This window comes from Nelumbo nucifera, chromosome 6 (genome assembly GCF_055504915.1).
Source record: "Nelumbo nucifera cultivar China Antique chromosome 6, China Antique-T2T, whole genome shotgun sequence".
NCBI classification, from domain to species: domain Eukaryota; kingdom Viridiplantae; phylum Streptophyta; class Magnoliopsida; order Proteales; family Nelumbonaceae; genus Nelumbo; species Nelumbo nucifera.
Window position 1 is genome coordinate 4,394,012 of NC_142654.1, and position 25,354 is coordinate 4,419,365.

Genomic DNA, 25,354 nt, shown 5'->3' on the forward strand with positions numbered 1-25,354 from the left:
CAAATGATGTGAAATGTATAGGGAAATTGTCTGTAAGCAATTTATTTGATTTTGCCTCCTCAACATCGTCCAAAGAGCAGTTGCACAACCATTTATATAATGTAGATAGAAACCTAAAAACAAACCAAAAAAGCTACTTGCAAAATGTAAACAGAAAAGATTAATGCCTTAAAGCAGGGACTTAATTTTTTTTCCCCGAACAGGGCTTTTATGGTTTATGCGGACCTCTTCTTTCAAGAGATAGGAGTTAAGAAAGAACTTGGATTTGGTCCCCAGAAGAGAGAGAGAGAGAGAGAAAGGTGGATCTCCATTAGAGAAATGCAACAAGGTGGGGAATAATTCATGAAAGTATAAAACCAAACCTGGATGGGTGGGAGCTCATCACTCACGTGGTCTTAGTGGCGATTTTATCTGCCACTGTAGCATAGAAAATATACATCCTGCTGCAATAACAATTTTTTAGCAACAAATATTTAATAAATAGCTTTATAGCAGGGGTTATTGCGCCGGAAATTACAACTGCTAAAAGTTTATAACTGCCACTCAATGTCATTTTAACAGAAATATTAATAGCAATCAATTATTAAAACGCATCCACAAGGTTTTTAATTTGTATAACCTGTAATGCTTAAGCAAAAGACCATCTATTGTATTTTTACATCAAAATTATGAGTAACTATTCAATAATGACACAATATATATTTCCAATTTGAGTTTTCATACATCCATTGTGATGTATTACAAGTGGCTTTCTTGTTACATATTAAACCAAAAAAAGACAAGTAAAAAAATGAGAATTGGACTTCCAATCATCCATCCACATGTCTATTAATGTCCCTAATATATGTTCAACCTGAAAAAAAAAATAAAAAAAGTTAAATTTTATTGTCACATAGACAAGTTATATATGAAAGGTTATTTAAAAGTCATTTAAATAAAATAGCACTTGCACAAATTGATGGCCAAGCGATACTCCAACTGCATCTTCAATTGTTTTAAAAGGGCATCATTATTGGAGATGGATTGGTGCTATCCTTATACTGGGTAAGATATTCCTACATTGCTGATTTTATATGTTGTACACTTAATTTTGAAATAGGAACCTGTAATGTCAAATAATTAGTTGATATTCCATCTTTTGGGTGGGTGGGGGGTATTCTTGTAGATTGATAGAAACGGGTACTTGATTTATTTAATTTCAGCCGTTAATAAGGCACCTTGTCATGTTTTAGCTTTCTATGGACAGGTCTTTTTAGTTTTGCATAGACGCTTTTGTTGTGTTAATGGAATCTGTTAAGTGTACCATAAGGTCCTTTGGTGTATTTTGAGACAGGATAGATCTTCTCTTGAATGGTCAGAAAACCTAATCATTTATGCAAACTTCAAAAGAAAAGGGAAAACTTTTCATATCTAAAACTTACATTCATCAGGTGACTGTTAGTAACTTAACAGAACTTGCCAGAGATCTTTTTTTTTTTTTTTGATAAATGAAAATAATTTATTAAAACAGAATACAAGGCAATACAGGAAACCCATGAAGAGGCACGAGCTGTTACCTCTTCTAACAAAGTATTACATCACTTAAGAACCGGATAAACAGAAATAAAATTACATAGCAGCCCAAAATAAATGATCCCTTGAAACCCCTTGCTTAGCTAGTCCATCTGCTAAGGAATTTGCTGATCTTTCTCCAAAGAGAGGTAACTGTCATATTTCTTGTGAGCCAATTGACTTTCCTCAATAAATCTCTATAACGCCACATAGCTGAAGCTGGCTTTGTCAGTCATCCCACGACAATTTTAGAGTCTCCTTCAACTATCAAGTGTTGAACTCCTAACTGTTCAGCAATCTGGATGCTTTGTACAGCCGCTAAGATCTCTGCTCTATTTGAGTCTCCTATTCCCACAGGGCCTGAAAACAAAGCTAGGATGTTGCTCTCTTTATCTCTCAGCACCCCTCCAATCCCCGAAGGGCCTGGGTTTCCTTGGCTACTACCATCAAAATCCAGCTTTGCCCAACCTTCAGGCGGAGGCTTCCACACTGCAGCTGCCTTGTCCCTCCTCGTATGACTAGTAGCTACCGCCTTCCAGTTACTCCAGATGTCATAAAAGGAAAACGTATGAAAGAAGTCCAAAGTTCTTAGCCAATGAATGGCTCTGGTCAATATACAATCCTCAACAGTTTGTAAGCTTCTTTCCTTTTCTTTGAACACCCTAGAATTCCTTTCTTCCCAAATTGACCACAAGGCTGCTGCTCTAATACATCTCCACATCGTTTTTCCTTTTTTTGTAGGCCACACAAAACAAGAAGGATCAAACAGCTGACTTAATTCTGAGGACAGATTCCACCTGCATCCAAACAAAGAAAAGATCCAACTCCAAATAGCACTAGAAAAGGAACAAGATACAAATAAGTGGGAGCAATCCTCACCACTAGCCCTGCAAAGTACACACCAGTTAGAGGACAAGCACATGAAAGGCCTTTTCTTCTACAAGCAATCTAGAGTATTGATCTTTCTACAAAACACCTCACAGCAGAATATTATAATTTTAGGAGGAACAGGTCTGAACCAAATCTCCTTAGCAGGGAAACCCAACTGTCCCATGGAAGGGCAAAGGGACTTAAAAAAGGAAGCACAAGTGAAAAAACCTTTTGGATGAGAGGACCAAAGCCTCACATCTGAGCGAAGAGGGTCTAGAAAGACACTGCCAAGAAGAGACAACAACTCTGAAGCACTACTAAGTTCAACATCCCTCAAACCTCTCCTAAAACCAAAGTCCCAGCTTTAAGGAAGAGGGTGAAGTAATAGAAGGAAGAAAATGAGAAACAATTTTTTCCTTGTAAAGGGAAAGAGAATAGAGAGCCAGGAATTTGTCCTTAAGGACAACGGTACCCACCCAAGTATCTTCCCAAAATAAAACAGAGTCACCAGAGTTGACATCATACCTGACCAAGTTGAGAAACTGAGGGAGGACACTCTGAATTGCTTTCCAAGGAGATGCCAACGTAGCTTGACGTGATACACCCGCATCCCAACCATTTTCCCGTCTGCCATGTATACTAACTATCACTTCATGCCACAATCTCTCCCTTTCTCTAAGCCACCTCCACAACCACTTCCCAAAGAGAGCTTCATTCCTTTGAGCTAACCTTCCTACTCCCAGTCCACCCTCTTCTTTATTCCTACAAACTATTTCCCAATTGATTAGATGATCTTTCTTTTCCTCCCCAGGCTCCCACAGAAAAGATCTCATTATCCTCTCCAACTTCTTAGCTTCCCTAATAGGAGTCCTAAAGATAGAGAGAAAATAAACCGGTAAATTTGCTAGGGTAGCTCTCAATAAAGTCACTCGACCCCCTATGGAAATGTAGTTCTTTTTCCAAGAAGCTAATCTTCTCTCAAACTTTTCCAGAATTGGGGTCCAAAATCTACTCTCCTTTGGGTTAGCCCCTAGAGGGAGATACTGCAAGGGCCATGAAGAAATGGGGCAACCTAAACAATCCGCCACAGACTGCAAAGTCCTCTCATTCAGGTTAACCCCTACCACACAACTCTTATCCAGGTTTATCTTCAAATTGGAGACATTCTCAAAGTGTTGTAACAATGCTTTGAGATTTCTCACTTCCCGCCTGTCACCCCCTTCACAAAAAATTATTTGTTCCTTCCTCCAGCCTCTAACTTCCTCTTCCCTATCTGCTTTAGAGATTAATCTACTAAAGACATCTGCAACTAGGGTAAAAAGAAAAGGAGAGAGAGGGTCACCTTGTCTAAGGCCTCTACAAGCTGGGAAAAAGTCTTTCACCACCCCATTAACCAAAACGGAGTAATGGCAAGAACTAATACAGCCCTTTACCCAATTGCACCATCTAGCTCCAAACCCATAGCACCCTAGGACCTCTAGTAAAAAACTCCAATCCACAAGATCATAGGCCTTCTCCAAATCTAGTTTACAAACGAAACCTTGGGTTCCTGACTTTCTCATGTCCTCCATGCACTCATTTGCTATTAGGGTCTGATCCGTTATTTGCCTTCCCTACATGAAAGCACCTTGTTCTTGACTGATGATGGAAGGTAGTACTACTCGAATTCTCAATGACAACACTTTAGCCAGGATTTTGTAGATGCTTGTCACTAGACTGATTGGCCTATAGTCCTTAGGGTTCTTTGCATCTGCCTTCTTTGGGATTAGAGCTAGGAAGGTAGCATTGACTCCAGGGCTCACCATTTTTTTATCTGCAAATTCCTGAAACACCCCAACAAGGTCTTCTTTGAACACATCCCAACAATATTGATAGAAAGCCATTGTAAAGCCATCTGGACTAGGTGCTTTGGATCTATCCATTGAAAACACTGCCTGTCTGATCTCTTCTTCACTAAAGTCCCTTTTTAACCAGTTTGCTTGTTCTTCAAGCAATCTAGTCCACTCCAAGTCTTCCAAAGTTGGCCTATTATTCAACGGTTTCCTATAGATTGATTTGAGATGATCCACAAAACATCTGGCTATCTCATCTTGATTTGTGAGTTCCTCCCTATTCACCTCTAACTTAGCCACAATTTTTTTTCTCCTCCCATTAACCAATGCATGGAAAAATTTAGTATTTCCGTCCCCTTCCTTAATCCATTTATGTCGCGACTTTTGCCTCCACGAGATTTCCTCTCTCAAAAGGACCTCTTCCAGGTCCTTCTTTAGATTTCCTCTCAAAACCCATTCTTGCTCACTCATCATCCTTTGAGCTTCCTTGGAATCAAGTTCCTCAATCCTAGACATCAAGTCAATTTTTTGCTCCTCTATCCTTCCAAAGTGTTCCCTACTCCACTCCTTAATTTTGGATCTCAACCTTTTCAACTTTTTGTGGAATCTTACTCCCTTCCAATTCACTCCTCTTAATTCTTCTCTCCACCATTCCCCAATCAAGTGCACAAAATCTGGATGAGTTAACCACATACTCTCAAATCTAAAAGGTTGAGGACCAGAAGTTAAGGTTTCAGGACTTAGCTGGATAGGGCAGTGATCGGAGGTGACTCTGGGTAAGGCTCTAGCCATCAAGTTCGTCCAGTGGTTCTCCCACTCTTCAGTAAAGAGGAATTTGTCTAATTTCAAGCAAAGGGGGTTTTCTTGGAAATTCGACCATGTAAAATTGGCTTGTAAGAGGGGTAACTCCTTTAGACCACAATTATTAATGAAATCATTGAACTTCCTCTCTCTATACAAGTTTGGCCAATAGACATTGGTTAAAACCCAAGTGAAGCCATCCCCCACATTCCTAACATTTAAGGACACAAAAAATCTTCCTATTAGCTCCTCCACTGATTATACAGCACCCTCCCTCCATAAGGTTACTAGACCTCCAGATGCTCCATAGGACGGCACCAAACTCCAACAAACTCCTCTTGATCTCCATACACTTCTGATCCATCTTCTATCCAATTCTGTCAGCTTGATCTCCATATTTTATCTTCACTCAAAAAAAAAAAAAAAGAAAAAGAAAAAGAAAAACTTAACAGAAGTTGTCCACCTAAGTCATTTATTGTCTTTAAATGACTCTAATTATGTTTACTTGGTTGGGTTAACTTACAATAGTCCTAGAGACTTGAGAGTTAATAAAAAAAAGGAAAGATTTCAATACACATATGTTAGTCAAGCCCAATACGTGCATGTCAATGATAAAAGACTGCTGTAATAAGCACACGAGGCAAGGAGACGCATGCTTGCACAAATTTCTCATCAAGTAAATATTCACATCTACCAAAAAGAAAAAGAAAAATGTCATTCTATTTGTAATTCTTAATAATCCCATGCTGAAGGCATGCTTTTTCTTATCAAGCTTAATACGTGCATGTCAATGTTAAAAGACTGCTGTAATAAGCACACGAGGCAAGGAGAAGCATGCTTGCACAAATTTCTTATCAAATGAATATTCACATCTACCAAAAAGGAAGAGAAGAATCATTCTATTTGTAACTCTTAATAATCCCATGCTGAAGGCATGCTTTTTGAATGCTGAGTTTTTTTTTTTTTTTTTGAGAAAAGTTAATATATATTCATTGACAAAAAAACAACATACATGAGGAGGTGTACAAAGCAGGGGGAGAACCCCTACAATTTACAAAGGAGGAAGTTTGTCACTATGTAGATGCTCTAAGAGCGCACCACATTTAGCTAAGCCATCTGCTGTATGGTTGTATTCCCTAGGAATCCAAACTAACTTTACATTTAGGCATTCCAAAGATTCCCTGGCCTCCTCTAAATAGTGACTTAATCTCCATGGCCCCCCTTCTTTGTCTCTTAACCATTTTATTGTATTTGCTGATGAATGCTGAAATTTAACCAGCTAAACAGTCAACAAGTGATTACATGGTCGTGGTATAGACTTGCACTTTAGTGGAAGTGGATAAGTGGCATCACTGACAGTATTTGTGAATATCAAGAGTAGGCTGCACCAGGTACAGAATGTATGGGAGGTACAACCATGTTATTTTATTGAAGCCATGGTTTAAAATGTCCCTAATTTCCCTAATATTTTCACAACATATTTCCATTTCCATGGGTAGCGACACGAAATTTTACTGGAATCAACATTTCCCCAATGAACACTACCAGACCTATGTGGAGCACAAGAAATAATATCCACAACATATTTCCATTTTCACTTCCATGTTACAAGAGATAGTATTATAACATAAGTTGGTGACAATATTGTAGATATATGAAGTAACAAGTTATTGTCCACCTAACTTACATGATTACAACTTTGAGCTAGCTCAATATTCATTTCAAACATGGAGTTAAATAATAGTTTTTGTTTCTATAGTAGATTATTTGGTTGATCTATTGCAACCATTTACATTTTCTATGAGTTTAAATTCTGCTTTAACTAATTCTATCATGAAGTTCTAAATTTTAAGGTTTACAGGGAAACTTCAGAACATATTCTTTTGTCTATAACCTTAGTTTCTTAGTTTTGTTTAATAATTTGGAACAAGATAATAATTTAAAAAGGTGTGCCTATGCTTCTTTTGTCATTTCATAAAATATCATTCTATATTTTGCATATTTTACAATGTTTCCACCATGTCTATAATTTTTACAATATTTCCATACAATATTTCCAACATGTTTCTTATACTTGGATGACCGACATTTCCACCAACATAGACATTTTAAACCTTGATTGAAGCAAATCCCAGACAGATTGTGCAATCCTTCCCTATCTTGTTTCTTTGTAACTGCTTTGAGCATTGACACTAGCAGGTTAATTAAATTGATCTTGGGTTGTTGTCAGTAAACTGGTTTCCTGGGTTGCTGTCAATCCAGCTTTCAATCATATGAATGTATTCCAGTATCTAAGGACTCCGCCTTTTTGGCATCTGTAACAGTTGTTGAGTTCTGGTCTATCCATTTTTTGACAGACTTCTGTTGTATCTTCTTTCAATTTTCAATAAAATTACCCTACCTTTTCAAAAATATAAAATAAATTGATCTTATATAGTTCTACTTTTGTTATGGACGCATTCCTCGGAAAGACGTACCATCGCCGCCGGCAACAACAGGAACTTGACCCACCGCCAGATTAGATTAGATCATCTTGCTTGTTCTTATCTTATTCTATTGCTCTTATCTTATCTTGTTAGTAAGTTATCAGATTAGCATTAGTTTATCTTATTATCAGATTAGGATTAGTTTATCTTGTTATCAGATTAGGATTAGTTTATCTTGTTATTACATTAGGATTAGTTTATCTTATTATCAGATTAGGATTAGCTTATCTTATCCTTAGCAAGATAGAATTGGAAGTCTCCCTATTCAGCAAGGAGACTCTCTAAGATTAGGACTCTTGTAATCTCCTATTTAAGGAGACACCATTATTGAATGAGGATATCGAAAATTTCAGTCAAGAAAGAGAGCAAAGGAGAGTTGGTGATCTCTTGAACAAATCACCAGAGGCGCCAAGATAGGTTCATCAAGAGCAAGAAGGAACAAAGGAAAACAGGAGGTTTTCCCCGTGGACCGACCCGTGACGAGATCCTATTCCCGGGCCCTCAACAACTTGGTATCAGAGCCGGTCGTCATGGGAGATCTGCAGCAGCTATCATCCAGGATCCACGAACTGGAGCATAGGCTTGTAGAAACCAACAGGGAGGTTCGTGAGGTCAAAGACGATATCCGGGAGCTGCAACGCTTGCTGGAATCGTATTTCTCTAACATGGAGAGGAATCCAGAAGGGGTTATAACCACAAACAGCCTCCGACCAGACTTGACGGAGCCGTCCAGCGAACAACAGCAGCAGCAGCAGACTCTTCTTGGTCCACAGCAGCAGCAACACCCTCAGCCACAGCAGCCAGACAACCAACAACAACAACAACTGCAGCAGCAGAAGCAACAACATGATCAACAACAGCAACAATAGCTTCTCCGAGCAGCTATTACTAGTCCTAGTATAGTTGCCCCAAAACTGGCCCCTAAGTCCTATGGGCCCTTCAAGGTTCTACGACGGATTGGCAGTGTGGCCTACCAGTTGGAACTGCCAGAGACCAGCCGGATTCATGATGTCTTCCACATCGCCTTGCTGAAACCATTTACGGGTGTTCCTCCGGACCAAGTCCCCTCCCTGCCACCCCTGCAAGATGGCAAACTGATTCCCCAACCTAAAGTCATCTGCTCTCGTTTCAATCAAGGAGTTCTTGAAGTCTTGGTGAAATGGTGTGGCTTACCATCGGCCGAAGCCACATGGATCCCATTGACAGAGTTCCAAGCCACATATCCGAAGTTCGAGCTTGAGGACAAGCTCGTAGTCCAAGAGGGGAGTAATGTTATGGACGCATTCCTCGGAAAGACGTACCATCGCCGCCGGCAGCAACAGGAACCTGACCCACCGCCAAATTAGATTAGATCATCTTGCTTGTTCTTATCTTATTCTATTGCTCTTATCTTATCTTGTTAGTAAGTTATCAGATTAGGATTAGTTTATCTTGTTATCAGATTAGGATTAGTTTATCTTATTATCAGATTAGGATTAGCTTATCTTATCCTTAGCAAGAGAGAATTGGAAGTCTCCCTATTCTTTAAGGAGACTCCCTAAGATTAGAACTCTTGTAATCTCCTATTTAAGGAGACACCATTATTGAATGAGGATATCGAAAATTTCAGTCAAGAAAGAGAGCAAAGGAGAGTTGGTGATCTCTTGAACAAATCACCAGAGGCGCCGAGATAGGTTCATCAAGAGCAGGAAGGAACAAGGGAAAACAGGAGGTTTTCCCCGTGGACCAACCCGTGACGAGATCCTATTCCCGGGCCCTCAACAACTTTATTGAATTTTTCAAGGGTCATTGAGGTTCTACTTTATTTGAGTTCTCTTTTGTAGTACTGGCTTCTTGTTTTTTTTTTTTTTTTTGATAGTTGAAATTGAGTTCATTAATCAATCAGAATAAAACTTTACAAGCATCCCTTGGGGAGGCACGAGATGCAGCCTCCCCTAAACATTACAAGTGTTCAGAGAAAAAAGATTACAAAGCTGCCCACAATAACCAATCCCGAGTAGACCCTTGTTTTGCAAGATAATCAGCCAAAGTATTTGCCTCCCTACCCAACCACTGGTATCTACAAAAGATGTGCCTTTGTTAAACATTTAACTTTTTTTTATGTGATCCCTATAACTCCAAGCAACTGAGTCTGGATTTCACAACCAGCCCACAATCACCTTAGAATCCCCTTTAATTAGTAGGTTCTCCACTCCTAGTTGATTCGCAATCTGAATTCCTTGTACTACAGCCAACAACTCAGCTCTTGTGGAATCCCCTATTCCCACCGGACCTGAGAATAAGGATATAATATTGCCATTCTCATTCCTCAGGATTCCTATGCCAGACGGTACAAAGCATTCAAATTGTTGTTGTGGTTGTTGCTACTGCTATTGTTGTTGTTTCTAGGGTGCATCGTGTGGAAAGTGGTGAAGAAAGCTCAGAGATGGAATCAGTATATTCATTTGAATGCCGCATTTTGCAGAAGGTCAACCATTTACATGAGGATCTAAAGAATGTAAGAATTAATTTTTTCCTCTACTCAAAATGCTTTCTATTTAGAACTAGTCAAGAAGACAAACTTTTCTTACCATTCAATAATTTGCAATGCAATGAATATGAAAATTGCTTACCTTTTCTTTTCCTGCACTTTTGTCATGGCTGGGCTCACCACCTAAGGAAAGAAAGAGCAAGTTTGAAGGAGAATATATAATGTAATATGTGGGTGGAAAATAGAAAAAAGAAAAATGCAATGGTTGCATAAAAATAAGGATGTTGCAAGTCTGGGAGAACTAAAAACACCCGACACCAGAACCAGTAAGTAGAAAGGGCCATCACTCAAAGTGGCAGCTCACAAGATGCAAACCCGTGCTCGCAGTCACACTTGTCAGCCTAATAATTTAAGGTTTTACCATTGCAACAAGCAAGCCCCTAAGATTGCCAAAGGAGATCAGCATTTCAAATTTTCATCTTTATGTGCTTTCATTTTCTTCAGGAAATCCTGCCAATGCAAGCATTAGCAGTATAGTATAAAATATCGATGGATTCAATAATATAAAAACCAAATAGAAACCCTAATAAAAATAATGGAAGATTTTTCTTTTTCTTTTTGCACAAGAAAATAATACCTTGGAATCCTTATCTTTCCTGTTCCTCTCAAGATGCTTCCAGAAGGCAACAGTCTTCTTGATGAGGTGGTACAGATCCTCGGGGATTTCAGGGGCAAACGCTTGAGCTTTTAGGATATGCAGGCTTTTGCTCCCTGTTATGCTTTTGACCTCAGCAATAATGTGAGAATCATGAAGAAATGGCACCAATCTGAGGAGTCGAACCCTTCTTCGTGAACTTGCAGATGTTATCTAAAAACATCCTGAGCAGAGATCTTCAGCCAAGAAGGGGAAATCCTCTTCTATGACAGAACCGATGAAGAGGTACCCTTACTGCAACTAATACAACCCATGGTGGCAGTGTAGGCGTTACAGCTGTCTCTTTTCCCCCTTACCCATTTTGCTTTAACTTCTGCGATGAGCCAGAAACCTTGCTGTTTGAGGCCTTGAGTTGTGCTTTCATGAGTAGGGTTAAATGTGTCAGAGATACCAATGTTCCTTCTTTTTTGTTTTCATTCAAGTTAAATTTGAATTGTTGATTATGGCTCAATCTGAACTCTTAAAATAAAATATTTCTATTTTAATCTGACTGCCAATTGTCTACAGTGAAAGTTATGATAAAGCAATGCTAAAAGAGGTATACAGTGGCAGTTTCATAACCACCGTTATATCATTTGCCGCTATATTATACCTATAGCAGAGGAATGCATGGTGGAGAAGTCTCATTGCAGCTAAATATGGTGTGGAATGGGGTGATTGGAGATCTAAGGAGCCTAATCTTAATGGGGGAAGATCCTTCTGGGCAGGTATCTTGAAGAACACTCCTCTCTTCCTGGACGGGATCAGATTTAAAGCTGGTAAGGGGGATAGAATCAAATTTTGGAAGGACCCCTGGTGTTTAGTGGGTCCACTGGCTGATGTTTTTCCCCTTCTTTTCCAAATTTCTGTGAATCAAGATTCTTCTATTCCTGAAAATTTTAGCATTTCTGGTGATTCTATCATTTGGACTCCTCTTTGTAGGAGAAATTTGTTTGACTGGGAGGTGGAAGAGTATCGGGAGTTGTTGAGGCTGCTCCAAAATCAGATGATTGATTCAAATTCAGAGGATGAACGGGTTTGGAAGTGGAATGCAGATGGTAGTTTTTCGGTCCAATCCCTATTTCTGAAGTTGTGTGGTTCAGGTCATGAGAATTTCCCTGTTAGACAGGTGTGGAATCCAACTAGTCCCTCAAAGATCAATTTTCTGGTCTGGACTATGGCCCTTGATAAATGTCTGACCAAGACTAATGTGGAGAGACGAGGTATTCAGATCCTGGATCTCTCTCGTGGTTTGTGTGGAAAGAGTGCAGAAACTACAGAGCACTTGTGCATCCACTGTCCAGTTTCGTCTGTGATCTGGGGGCATTTTCTTAAGGTTTTGGAGATTAGCTGGACCATGCCAAAATCTGTGAAGGAGCTGCTGATGCGATGGAGAGTTGAGGTCTCATCAAGAAAGGAAAGATTGTTTGGAGTTCCATCCCAGAAGCTGTGTTTTGGTCCATTTGGACTGAAAGGAATAGCAGAATCTTCTGTGGTAAATTTAAAAGTCCGGATGAAATTGTGCAGAGAGCCGTGGGGAAGCTATGCTCCTGGGTGTCGGTGAATGAGGAATTTTAAAACCAGAGGTCCAGAATGTACCCCTGTTGTTTTGCTCTAAGTCTTGTATGAGCTTCTAATGTGTATTGTGCCCAGGCAGATTTAGTAGTCTGGGTCTTGTATCTCTCTTCAATATGATGAATAAAGTACTTTACCTTTTTCCAAAAAAAAATATTATACCTATAGCGGTGCTTTTGTATAACCACTGCAAAAAAAAGGGATCTATACTGGCGGTTATATTTACTCAACTATAAAATTCACTGTTATAGCCCAATATTATTGTACTGACTCATACCTCTTTAGGAAAAGGCCCATATTGGATTCACAGGCAAAAACCAAAGTAGGTATGACTGCTTTACAAGGAGAACCAACTTGGGTTGTTAAAACCAACTAATGTTATACTTGCCCATGAACCTAAATACATACTCTAAAACCTGAAAACAGGTGAACTGGAGCTCAAACAGAAACCAACCATTATAAATTTGGAATGAAATATAAGATCTTCCCTTCTAGAAGAATATGAGCATCATATAATTATAAATTACAAAGATCCACACCTCACTGTTGCACTCATACAGTCTCCATGTACAGTTGTCGAATGTAAGAAAGAAGCTGACTGTAAGAGCTCAAGTTGTGTAGGTTAATCTATTACAATTCTCTTCTTATCCCTCTTGCAGGTACTTGTAAAACTTTGAGGAACCACAATGGAAGCTTAAAATACAGTTCTAAATGCATTTCTCCTTCGGAATATCCTTTTACCGGTGAAGTCAAAAGAAGTCTCCAATTATTCTACTTAGTCATGAAATTGATTATTCTCCTAATTAGACGAGTTACCATCATCATATGTTTCGAGATATGCCTCTTCACCTTCATCCTGGTAGAAGAAATGCAATGTCGGTTGATGAAACTAACAAAAATTAATAAATAAGGTGGAAATACACGTGTAAAACAAAAGGAAACTCCTTATAGATGTTTTGTCTCATTACAAGGGGTAAAGATGGTGTTTTGATCCCACACATATTGAATGAGAAAGCAGTAAGTAGACATTTATATTGCACAATACTAAAAAGGCATAATTTGAAAAATATCTTTCTTCTTTTCTGAAAGCTATAATTAGAAAAATCAATTGAACAACTCAGGAATCCCTTAATATAGGAAATTCAATTGAAGGAAAACCGTGGAGGTGGTTGTAAGTTTAAGCATCAATTTCCATAAATTTACTATTCTTAATAAAATTTGAATTACTTTAATTCCCATAATCTACATTTATAGTAAAATTACAATTTGCTTAATAATTTCTGATTTCTTCAGATCAAGTTGGTTCCTAATTTCTTTAAAGAGGGGTTAGAATTTCTTGGTCATTTAACATTTGAGTTTTTCAAGGCAGCCTAGGATTAGCCTACCTAGAGCTTACAAATATATTGCAAGTTTTCACTTAGGCTATGTTTGGTTTAAAGGAAAAGGTAGGGAAAGGAAGGGAAAGACAGGGAAACCGATACAAGGTTTGTAAAGGTTTCCCTACCTTTCTCTTCCTTTCCCTACATTTTCCTTCAAACCAAACATAGCCTTAAGGAATAGAATAAATATGAAATGACTTGAAGCTGTGTTTGTTTGTTGTGCCTTTTGAGGTATTTTATCTCCCACTGTTATGGACACACCGCCTAACATTGCATTGCGGTGCAGTCACAGGCAGCGGCACGCACAGCAGGCCGCGCAGCAGCACACACCGCCCGGCAGCGCCGCACAGCAGCACATACCGCCTGGCAGCGCGCACCGCACGACAGCAGCACGCGCCACACGGCAGCAGCACCATGAGACGCGCACGCCGCCCGGCAGCAGCAGCAGTAGGGCGGGACCCACACGACAGCTCATCAGGGTGGGTCCACACTTATCTCCTCTCGCCACCAGCTACTCCATCTTATCTTATCTTATCTTATCTTATCTTATGTTATGTTATCTTATCTTAAACAGGAGTTGTGTTACGATTAGGAGTATGTAATTAGGAGTTTGAGTTCAAGTTGGAGTTTGAGTTTAATTAGGAATTTCCTTCTATAATCTCCTATTTAAGGAGCCACGAATTAATGAAAAGGCATTGAATTTTCGATCAAGAGAAGAGCTTGGGAGAGTTAGGGTGATCTCTTGGACAAATCACCCCCTAGTTCGCCACAATAGGGTCAGCACGCAAAGGAAAGGGCAAGGGAAGGCTAGGAGTTTTCCCCGTGGACCGCCCCGTGACGAGATCCTACGCGCGGGCCCATAACATTTTGGTATCAGAGCCAAGCGTCATGGGCGACATGGAGCAGCTGTCATCCAAGGTCCACAAACTGGAACACCGACTCGTGGAAAATCACGCAGAAGTAAGAGAAGTCAAGGAGGATGTCAGGGAGCTTCGGCGTCTACTAGAGTTATACTTCGCCACCAGAGAAAGGAGTCCTGAAGAGGCGGCCACCAACCACAGCCGTCGTCCCGATCAGGCCGAAGGCTCCGGTGAACAATAGAACGCCACCCCAGCTGCAGCAGTCATACCCAAATACAGTCGTTTGGAGTTTCCCTCGTACAGCGACAGCGGTGACCCACTGGGATGGCTGTACCGCTGTGAGCAATTCTTTCGTAATCAGCGCACGGAGGAGAAGGACAAGGTCAGCCTGGCCGCATTCCACCTAACCGAAGAAGCGCAGCTTTGGTTCTACCGAGTAGAGCAGGAAGAACCAGGCCTTAGTTGGGAGCAGTTCAAGTCGTACTGCCTCCTTCGATTCGAACCCCCATTAACAAGCAACCCCTTGGGGGAACTCATTAACCTCAAGCAGACAGGAACCGTAGCAGAATATCAGTGGCAGTTTCAGACCCTTCTCGCCAGAGCCTCTTCAGTTCGCCCAGACCAGCAGGTGGATATGTTCACAGCTGGCCTATCCGAAACTCTGCGAGTTGACGTAGAGATGAAGAGCCCGCCTAACCTGGTCACAACAATGAATTTAGCCCGAGCCTTCGAGCGCAAACTACAGATTAGCAGAGGACCGTCCAGCTTGGGACGCCCAACAACGACTTGGACAAACCCGAAGCCTGCTGGAGGAGGATCTTTGCTGGCAGCCAACAGGGAACCACAGCCTTTCACCAGTAACCCTCCCCGATCTGCAACCAACATAGGGAGCAGCACGACGGCACCTCCCATCAGACGCCTATCCAGAGCCGAGATGGCAGAACGCCGAGCCAAGGGCCAATGCTTCAACTGTGACGAATTGTACTCTGCCGGCCACCGCTGCAAGCGGTTGTTCTGCCTCCTGGTAGACGAACTGGAGGAGGAACAAGAGGAGCAGACAACTCTAGAACCCGAGATCTCCCTTCATGCCATCACCGGAATACAAAACTCTCAAACCATGCAGCTGTAGGCCCAAGTAGCAGGAAAACAAGTACGGGTTCTGGTGGACTCGGGGAGCACACATAATTTCATCAGCAAGCAAGCAACGCTCCAACTGAAACTACCGGTGGAAGACAGACCACGGCTTCAGGTAGCCGTAGCAAATGGGGAGAGAGTTCACAGCCCAGGGATCTGCTGAAACATCCAAATACAAGTGGATTCTGAACCATTCCTCACTGATCTGTTTGTATTGCCCCTAGACGAGTTTGATATAGTATTGGGAATCAAGTGGCCCATCACCCTCGGCCCTATCCTATGGGACTTCAGTGCCTTGACCATGACGTTTAACCTACATGGAAAACAAGTCACCTGGAAAGGGACCAAGATGAGAGCAAAAAGACCACAAGTACATACTCTCCATGGCGACGCCTTACACACTGCCGAGATGGAGAAACTTCTGGCCGATTTCCCAGACGTGTTCTTAGAACCCAAGGGCCTTCCCCCTGTCCGATCGTGTGACCATCGAATACCATTAATGCCAGGGACTGGACCCGTGGTCGTTCGGCTGTACCGCTACCCACACCTTCAGAAGGATGAGATAGAGAACTAGTGTACAGAAATGCTGAAGCAGGGTATTATCCGCCCAAGCCGCTCCCCATTCTCTTCGCCAATCTTGCTAGTGCCAAAACAGGACAGCACCTGGAGCTTCTATGTAGACTATCGGGAGCTCAACAACAGGACCGTCAAGGACAAGTTTCCGATCCCCGTGGTGGACGAACTGCTAGATGAGCTCCACGGGTCTCAATATTTCTCTAAGCTGGATCTCAGGTCAGGCTACTTCCAGGTTCGAATGGCCCTAGAAGATGTGAAGAAAACAGCCTTCCGAACGCATCACGACCACTTTGAATTCTTGGTCATGCCTTTTGGTCTCACAAACGCTCCATCCACATTTCAGGCCTTGATGAACGAGGTATTTAGACCCCACCTCCGCAGGTTCGTCCTAGTATTTTTTGACAACATCCTGATTTACAGTGCGTCGTGGGTGGAGCACGTTCAACACCTACGAACAGTTCTGGAGCTGCTTCGCCAACATAAGCTCTTCCTAAAACGAACCAAGTGTTCCTTCGGAGAGCAACAGGTCCTTTATCTAGGACATATAATCAACAAGGAAGGAGTCTCGGTAGATGACTCCAAGATTCAGGCCATTCGGGAGTGGCCCAAGCCTCAATCCACTAGGGCCCTCCGCGGGTTCTTAGGTCTCACGGGATACTACCGCAAGTTTGTAAGAGACTACGGACTCCTGGCTGCCCCATTAACCAAGTTGTTGAAGAAGAATGCATTCCAATGGGATGAAGCAGCGAACGCCGCCTTCACAAACTTAAGAAAGGCACTCTCCTCTACCCCCGTGCTGCAGCTACCAAACTTTAATCAGGAGTTTACGGTTGAGTGTGATGCTTCTGGCATAGACACCGGCATAGTGCTGCAGCAACAAGAGCACCCCATAGCCTTCTTTAGCTGCAAGCTAGCAGACCGGCACCTAAAGCTACCCGCCGACGAGCGTGAATTAATTGGGCTTGCCAAGGCCGTCCAACACTGGAGGCCATATTTGTGGGGCAGACCTTTCGTCATCAAGACAGACCATTACAGCCTCAAGTACCTTCTAGAGCAGCGGCTTACTACTCCACCCCAGCAACACTGGGCAAGTAAACTGCTAGGGTTTGACTTCTGCGTAGACCACAAGGCAGGGGCCTCAAACCGGGCCGCCGATGCACTATCTAGGCGTGATGAAGACACGGTCCACCTTTGCGCGATCTCCCAGCCCCGCGTTACCCTATTGGAGAACCTAAGGAGCGTACTGCCCCAATCACCAACTTGGAGGGATTGGGTGCAAGAATTACAGGCAGGTACAACCAGCCCGAACTGGTCTATCCATGAGGGACTTGTGCTGTACAAAGGGAGGGTATATCTCCCAACAAACTGCCCATTGATTCCAGCCATCATCACCAGCATCCATAACGCCACCCACGAAGGGGTTCAGAAGACATTGCACCGCGTCTGCGCCGATTTCCATTGGTATGGTATGCGCAGCTCAGTTAGGGATTTCATCCAGAACTGCTCTATCTCCAAACACAGATCTGGGCCGATATCTCCATGGACTTCATTGAAGGCTTGCCTAAAGTCGGAGGGAAATCAGTCTTATTCGTGGTGGTGGACTGCTTCTCCAAGTATGCCCATTTCATCCCGTTGTCCCACCCATACAGTGCAGTCTCGGTGGCCCACGCCTTCTTCACACACATCTTCCGCCTACATGGGCTGCCAGAGTCCATCGTCAGCGACAGGGATGCATCTTCACCAGCACCTTTTAGAAGGAGCTGTTCTGATTATAGGGCACGACCCTGGCTTTCTCATCCGCCTACCACCCACAAACAGACGGGCAAACAGAGGTTGTCAACCGGACCATAGAGATGTACCTCCGCTGTTTCGTAGGGGACCAACCACGACGCTGGGTAGATTGGCTTCCTTGGGCCGAATACTACTACAACATGTCCTACCACTCCTCCCTTGGCATGACCCCCTTTCGGGTTGTGTATGGCAAAGACCCTCCTCGTCTTTTATCATACGAACCAGGTTCCACACGGTTGGAAGAAGTAGAACATAGTCTCCAAGACCACGACGCCCTCCTGGCCGAAGTCTCCCTATGCTTGTAGCAGGCACAGGCGCGTATGAAGCAAACCTATGATCAGCACCGCCGCGAAGTCACCTTCGAGCCAGGTCAGTTCATTTGGCTGAAGCTCCAACCGTACCGCCAACTCTCCCTCAGGCGGCGAGGCCCCCCCAAACTGGCCCCAAGATTTTACGGGCCCTTCAAGGTTCTCCGGCAGGTCGGGAAGGTTGCCTATCAACTCAAGCCACTAGAGCACAGCAGAATCCATGACATCTTCCATGTGTCCCTATTGAAGCCTTTTACAGGGACTCCCCCTGAGCACGTGCCTTCTCTACCCCCTCTAAAGGATGGTAGACCCATCCTCCACTCTCGAGCTCTTGTCCGGTCGCGCATCAATCAGGGTACCTTCGAGGTTCTCGTAGAATGGGAAGGACTACCCTCAGCGGAGGCCACCTGGATTCCCTGGACCGACCTTCACAGTGCCTACCCAGCTCTCGAGCTTGAGGACAAGCTCGTTGTCCAGGAGGGGTGCGATGTTATGGACACACCGCCTGACAGCGCATTGCGGCGCAGTCACAGGCAACGGTACGCACAGCAGGCCGCGCAGCAGCACACACTGCCCAGCAGCGCCGCACAGCAGCACGTACCGCCTAGCAGCGCGTAGCACGCACCGCCCGACAGCGCGTAGCACGCACCACATGACAACAGCACACGCCACACGGCAGCAGCACCATGAGACGCGCACGCCGCCCGGCAGCAGAAGCAGTAGGGCGGGACCCACACGACAGCTCATCAGGGTGGGTCCACACTTATCTCTTCTCGCCAACTCGCTGCCAGCTACTCCATCTTATCTTATCTTATCTTATCTTATGTTATCTTATCTTAAACAGGAGTTGTGTTACCATTAGGAGTAGGTAATTAGGAGTTTGAGTTTAATTAGGAATTTCCTTCTGTAATCTCCTATTTAAGGAGCCACGAATTAATGAAAAGGCATTGAATTTTCGATCAAAAGAAGAGCTTAGGAGAGTTAGGGTGATCTCTTGGACAAATCACCCCCTAGTTCGCCACAATAGGGCCAGCACGCAAAGGAAAGGGCAAGGGAAGGCTAGGAGTTTTCCCCGTGGACCGCCCCGTGACGAGATCCTACGTGCGGGCCCATAACACCCACCCCTTTCTCTTCTTGTTTGTTGTGACCACAAGTACATTGTGCCTCTCAATGATGTATCTCATAGATTATAAAGCTATTATTCTAGACTGAACATTGTGCTGTTAAAGGTTGTGCCTATAACTATTTTTTCTCCCTTACATATCTTCAAAACTCTGTTTTTTAGTCATCCTAAACCCACCAATATCTTCTCTAAACACATTATATCTACCTAATTCGCTTAGATGTTTACCACAGTAGGCCTTTTCTCCTTTTCATTCTACACTACCCTTCATATAAAACCATTGTTTCACAATATCCATTTAATAAAGCTGCTACTTAGACACAATTTAAAATGAAACCATCAGTAATTTAGACAAGACTACTGATTTGCTTACCTCCATGTCATCATCAGAAGAATAAGCACCATCCAGCCTTAAGTACAGAGATTCATCTCCTGTCTCCTGAACAGCCTCCATTTGATTCTGTGAAAAGAGAAATAAGGGAGAAGGGAAATGGCCATTAGAATATAGGAATAATTCATGGAAACTTGTCAGAAATCAGTGACAATAGGTGTCATTAGATATTACATAAACACATCATTTGTGAAATTGAAGGTAACCATACTAGTTCAGATTTGAGATTCCCAATTCTTTGGCGCAGTCTTGAGATGTGATGGTTCAGAGCCTGAAAATATTTTAATGGGGTGTAACCAAAAGTGTACCCTCAAAAAAGAATTCATTACAAATTTACAATATCAGCTCAAGACAAACAACAATAAATGCAACTCATGTTCATACCTCACGTCTCTGAAGCTCGATTGATCGCATCAATGCTTGTTTCCTTGTTAACAGATTCTGCGGCCTCAATGCATGTGGGCGCTGATAATTCTTTCCACGATAGATGATTATGGCAAAGCCTTTGGTTGTTTTATCTACTGAAATTAGCAATCCACCACTCTCCGCCTCAAGGGAAATTGCAATATGCTTAATTTGTGCAAAACTTTTCCTCTTGACAATTATCTTGACTAGTTCCCTATATTTCCAATGTAAATGCATGTTTTCCACAGTACCATCAAAAACACCTCGCCTCCCTAAAACGAAAATCAAAAATATATTTTGTGTTTCATTAACTAGTTATTAGGTACTGAACCCATTAAGAGCATAATTGGAATGGAATTCTTTGGAGGTGCTTGGAGGACAAAATTACCTAAAAGCAAAAAGGGTTTCATGCTAAGACCCATTTTACGAAACAAATATCTTTCCTCATCAGTTAGGGTCTCTAAATCAGTTGGGAGCTCTGTTGGCTTCAGAAACTCTTGCACTTTTCTTAAAGTCTTCTCCGCCTTTTTGACCTTCTCTTGTGCCTATACAATGCAGAAACCAAACCCAAAAAAAAAAAAAAATGAAAAACAAGAAATAGGAGGTGGGGAGTGGGGAGTGGCAAGGATGAGTAGGTTAAATGGTTGGGTGGGTATTTAGTGCAGTCACAACACTTACTTGAGCTAGCTTCTTCTCAAGGTATCTGACTAGGGAAGCATGTCTAGATAAAGCTGCATCTTTCATCATTTTCTGCATATCTTCACTGCTTGGTTGCTTTGCCCAACGAGAGTTTGCTGCAACAGTTTCAGCAAGGGTACCAGCAACCAATGGACCTTTAATAGCTTTGGCATTTGAAATAATTAAAGCCAAAGCCCTCTGACGTGCTTGTTCTTCCTCATCCTGTCGCAACTCTGCTAATTTCTTCCTTTCTACTAGTGCTTCCGTCACAACAGGTGACAAGAAGTCATTACCCCTGTAAAAAACGATATAATCCTTGTTTCTAGAGAGAAGTGTCCCCCCTGTTAATCTCTGCACCAACAAACTAGTTTTAGGTAAAAAGAAACTATGAAGCTCAAACATATGATATTGGACTTTAAGATGTTACTAAAAATGGATGTGCAGCCCCAAACATTCAAATATGCATATTGAACCATCAAGAAGTACAGATGAATATATTTTCTTGTTTATATCCTATGTATTTCCTTGTGACTAGATAGTTTAAAATGTAGCACCATCCTATTTCCCAATGCTATGTGTGTATGTGCATGCATGTGTTTTGTTCCTTTGGTAGACTTTGCAGACCTGTCAAGCGATTAAATCATTTTTACCCATACACAGCAGAATAACAGAAGTTAACATGATTTGAATCCACAAAATAATACCATCTTAATGTATTGGATTATCCTCTACTAACATCCCTAACACATGATAAAAATTTAAAAGGTCCCCAGTGAAAGAGTACAATTTTCAGCTTGGATGAAAACTCAGTGGACAAGCAATAGAAAAGCACATGGCTTTACCTATGAAGGAGAATACTTGATCTTAATTTTGTACACAAATTATAAGATCACATATTACCATGTAGACCATGCATATTAAATTTCACATGATATTCTGAGATTACAAGTTGTAGCATCAAAGCCAGGGTTACCATGAGAATTATCAAACCCCACTACACATTGGAGAAATGTCCCATTTACAGAGGATCATATCCTACCAGTGAAAGTATCCCCACATAAAAAATCACATATGCCAAGAATCATGTTTGACATTGCATTGTGATTTTTTGGCACATGGAGTCTCCTTGATGGAATACATTTAATGGGAGGTCCAAATTCAATTCTCTAAAATTGGACATATCTGTGTTTCACCACTGTGCAAACCCTTTTGGCATTCTTACAATAAGTATAGTCCATAGTTGAACACAGAAAATTTTGTAAATTCCATACTCAAGAAGCTATGATATCTCACCTTGAGTTCTTCTGCCATTCTCTCATTACAGGTATTTTGCACACCACGTTTGATGGCTATCTTAGCAATTTCACTTCTTTCCCACAACTTCACCATAGCCCTAGCAAGGCCTTGTAGTTGTCTGTTTCTTCCTACAACAATTAAGTCCTATCAAAATCATAGTACAGATGCAAATGTGATAATTTGGCAGATATCATCACTGACATACCCAATGCAAAATGAGGGGGCATTGATCTTGCAAGCCTACGGAAAGATGTCATCTCCTTATTTTTCAGGCAATGTCTTATCCCATAAGGCAGAAGTCTAAACGGAGGTTTGTAGCCAGGAACCACACAAGGAAGTAAGTCTGCATCAACAGGCTTTGGTTCACAGCCTGACCAATCTCTGAATCGCGGACCCAACTCATCCAACAAATTGTTGAGATCAGTCATATCCATGAGTTCTCTGGACAGATCCTTATCATATGTCATAGTCCCAGTACTAGATGACTCCTTAGTCTGAATTGCATCAGTTACGCAAATATTCCCACTAAAATCAATCTTTGACTCTTTTGAATGAGATGCAATATCTGGATTAGCTTGATTATCTTTTATATATGATTCCACACAAGGAAATTTGTACGACATTCCCCTGTACAGCACAACTGAACTGCCAGACCTCCAGATAACCAAGCCTCTAGTTTTACTCTGATAGAAACAGAACATAAAAAAGTAAAAATATTAAAACCAATCTACATTAATGACCAATTCTGAACTGTCCGTTCAACATACAAAGAAAAAGAAATAGAAAACGAGTTCAAAGAAAAAAGGATGCATTTGCAAGAAATAGAAAACGAGTTCAAGAACTCCACAATTACACATTGTAAAAAATTTGTATTACGTGACCAATTTCAGTTAATGGAAGCTCCAACAACACCAAATTGATATCTCTTACTAAGTTGGCATTTGATTGGAAGCATATATACTGAAAATGACTTAAAGGAAACTGGAAAGAATCAGAAGATGTTTTCATATGGGATTGGAGCCGTGGGGGAACTAGGAATAATACGTAAACATACTAACCTCTAAGGCTTCATGGGTCCTCTTCATGTTAAGGGCAGGTGGCCCTTCAAATTTTAATTTCACCACTTCATCTTCCTTCCACTTTTCAATAATGGAGTCCACCAAATCCTGTGTAATGCCTGCAGCTCCAACTTTTATCCTTTCCTTCATTCTCAAAGCAACATTTCTAAGCCTCCGCAACTCAGTTTCAGGAACTGTCTTCGCCGCCAGCTCCGTGGTGCTCCTCCTCCACCTACCTCGATCCACAGACTCCAAAAATTTCTCCTTTTCCCAAGGTAATCTAACCGAATCACCATTACCAGTTGACTGCTCTCCAGAAAACCCAGTTAGGGGGGGTCCAATCTTAACACTGTCATCCCGAATATAATCACTTCTTTGTTCTTCTTTCAAGCTTCCACTATGATTAACTACACTATCTTCACTAATCTTAGGAATGGTACTCTTTTCAGAAAAGTAATGAACTTCAGCAAATTTTCCGCCGTTGTTTAAACTATTTTGGACAATTTCGGTTGTAGAGTCGAAATGGGGTTTTCTGGGTTTGTCGCCGTGACTCCAAGGAGCCGAAATTGAGCGATTTCCTAGAGCAAAACTCGCCAAGTCATCGAATGACGGGTTCCCGCCATCTCCCTCTGAGGAATTAGGAGCAGAAGAAGATTGATCATTTCCTGTCTCTTCTTGCCCTTGTGATTCTTGCTCTTGCCATGGCAGTCTTTCTCTTGGAGAGCCAAGCTTGAGAGACCATCGATCACGAATTTGGTCGTAGAAACTTGGTTTGAGCTTTCTCTTCTTTTTGGTCTTGCGAGCAACTTCTGTATGGGGTCCCTTAGTTTCAATTTCGACAGAGGAGGAACAAAACCTTTCGAGTTTGAGAGTTCTGAGGCCGGCTGAAGACGGTCTATTGCGTTGGAAAATGAGATTGGAAAGAGGAGGAGAAGCAGGTATGGAATAAGAAGATGGAAAGATGTTGAATGAACACGACGGGGAGAACGCCATGGAGGATGAGAGGGTCGGGACCTGGTGGAACTTCTCTAAAAAAATAATTGAGCTGATGCTAGAGTGAGATCGAATCAGCCCCCTACAAGATTGCCCCAACAACGTCTTTGTTGCCAGCGAACAGAGTTTGCACCTTCGGCATTTGTTGCCAGCGAACTATATGAAATCGGATCTGCTCCTCACATACACATCCTACCATGCATTAGGAACATCTATCATGCTTTTAAGTTATTATTCACCGGATATGTTCCCAATGCACAGTACATGTGCATACGAGACACCCAAGTGTGAGGAACAGATCCCGTTTTTCCCCATATCACGTCAGCGCCCTATATGCACATTTCAGTATGAATTTGAATTGGGAACCAACTATCATATTTGACATTGGGAGATGTTCCCGATACATGGTTGAGATATTCTGTGAGGTGTGCCTTGCGAGGCGCAGATGTAAACTCCAAACATTTATCCAATAATGCATCAAAACAAATAGAAAAATAATTAACTCTTACCCTCTACCAACATCAGCTCACACGGCACCTCTTAACTTGAAATTGAGACCCACTTGGGACCTGCTAAATATGCGGTGTGAGATGAAATTGGTAGAGGTTTGGAACATATATTTGTTAGTAGGTGATCCGATCTCCCGTTGGAAAACAACCTTCTACCAAAGTCATTTTATATAATAAATTTAAGGTTAGGGATTTAGGCTTTACAATTTAAGGGTTTAGAATTTAAATTTTGAGGTTAGGGTTTAAGGATTTAAATTTTCGATCATAGGATTAAGGTTTAAATCTGAAAATGGTTGGATGCATGTCCTCGAGCGGCTATGAGAACTAACATGTCGTATGTCGGTAGAGCCCTATTAACAGTTCAATTTGTCAGATACTTTCCCTCCATATAGCTAATTAGATAACTTTTTGCCTTTCTTTCATACTACTAATCCCGATCGATCGAGCCTGGATGGAGGAGGGTTATTTCAACTCTCGAATTTGTGTCTCGCGGGTAGCTTTAGTGATTTGTGCAATTCCAAATCAATCCTAACCTAATCCAATCTATACTTTTCCACAGGTTGAATTTGAGTTT

The 25,354-nt window shown here is 41.9% G+C and overlaps 1 protein-coding gene across 5 annotated transcripts; it reads right to left on the reverse strand.

The window, feature by feature from the left end:
• Positions 1-486: 486 nt before the first annotated feature.
• Positions 487-24,349, reverse strand: LOC104586640 (CRS1 / YhbY (CRM) domain-containing protein). Of its 5 annotated transcripts, none has more exons than XR_016077516.1 (11): positions 23,279-24,349; positions 22,426-22,903; positions 22,218-22,348; positions 20,925-21,275; positions 20,635-20,791; positions 20,226-20,518; positions 20,053-20,112; positions 19,824-19,910; positions 10,648-11,071; positions 10,153-10,520; positions 487-853 (listed from the first exon to the last, which is right to left on the reverse strand). XR_016077516.1 is itself a non-coding variant. In XM_010243931.3 (9 exons), exons 1-9 carry the CDS (start codon positions 24,269-24,271, stop codon positions 13,079-13,081), a joined length of 2,607 nt encoding a protein of 868 aa, XP_010242233.1. In that variant the 5' UTR covers positions 24,272-24,349; the 3' UTR covers positions 12,735-13,078. The 5 variants fall into 5 exon arrangements, 1 of the variants encoding a protein (XP_010242233.1); XR_733489.3 differs by having other exon boundaries at positions 10,648-11,082; XR_733488.3 differs by lacking the exon at positions 487-853 and having other exon boundaries at positions 1,468-10,193.
• Between the last annotated feature and the right edge of the window lie 1,005 nt (positions 24,350-25,354).

Coding starts and splice junctions, on each gene's coding strand:
- LOC104586640 (XM_010243931.3), bottom strand. CDS start 24,271: ATGGCGTTCTCCCCGTCGTGTTCATTCAACATCTTTCCATCTTCTTAT. Junction 22,349..22,425: donor GCCCCCTCATTTTGCATTGG/GTATGTCAGTGA, acceptor TAATTGTTGTAG/GAAGAAACAGACAACTACAA. Junction 21,276..22,217: donor GAATGGCAGAAGAACTCAAG/GTGAGATATCAT, acceptor TTGTTGGTGCAG/AGATTAACAGGGGGGACACT.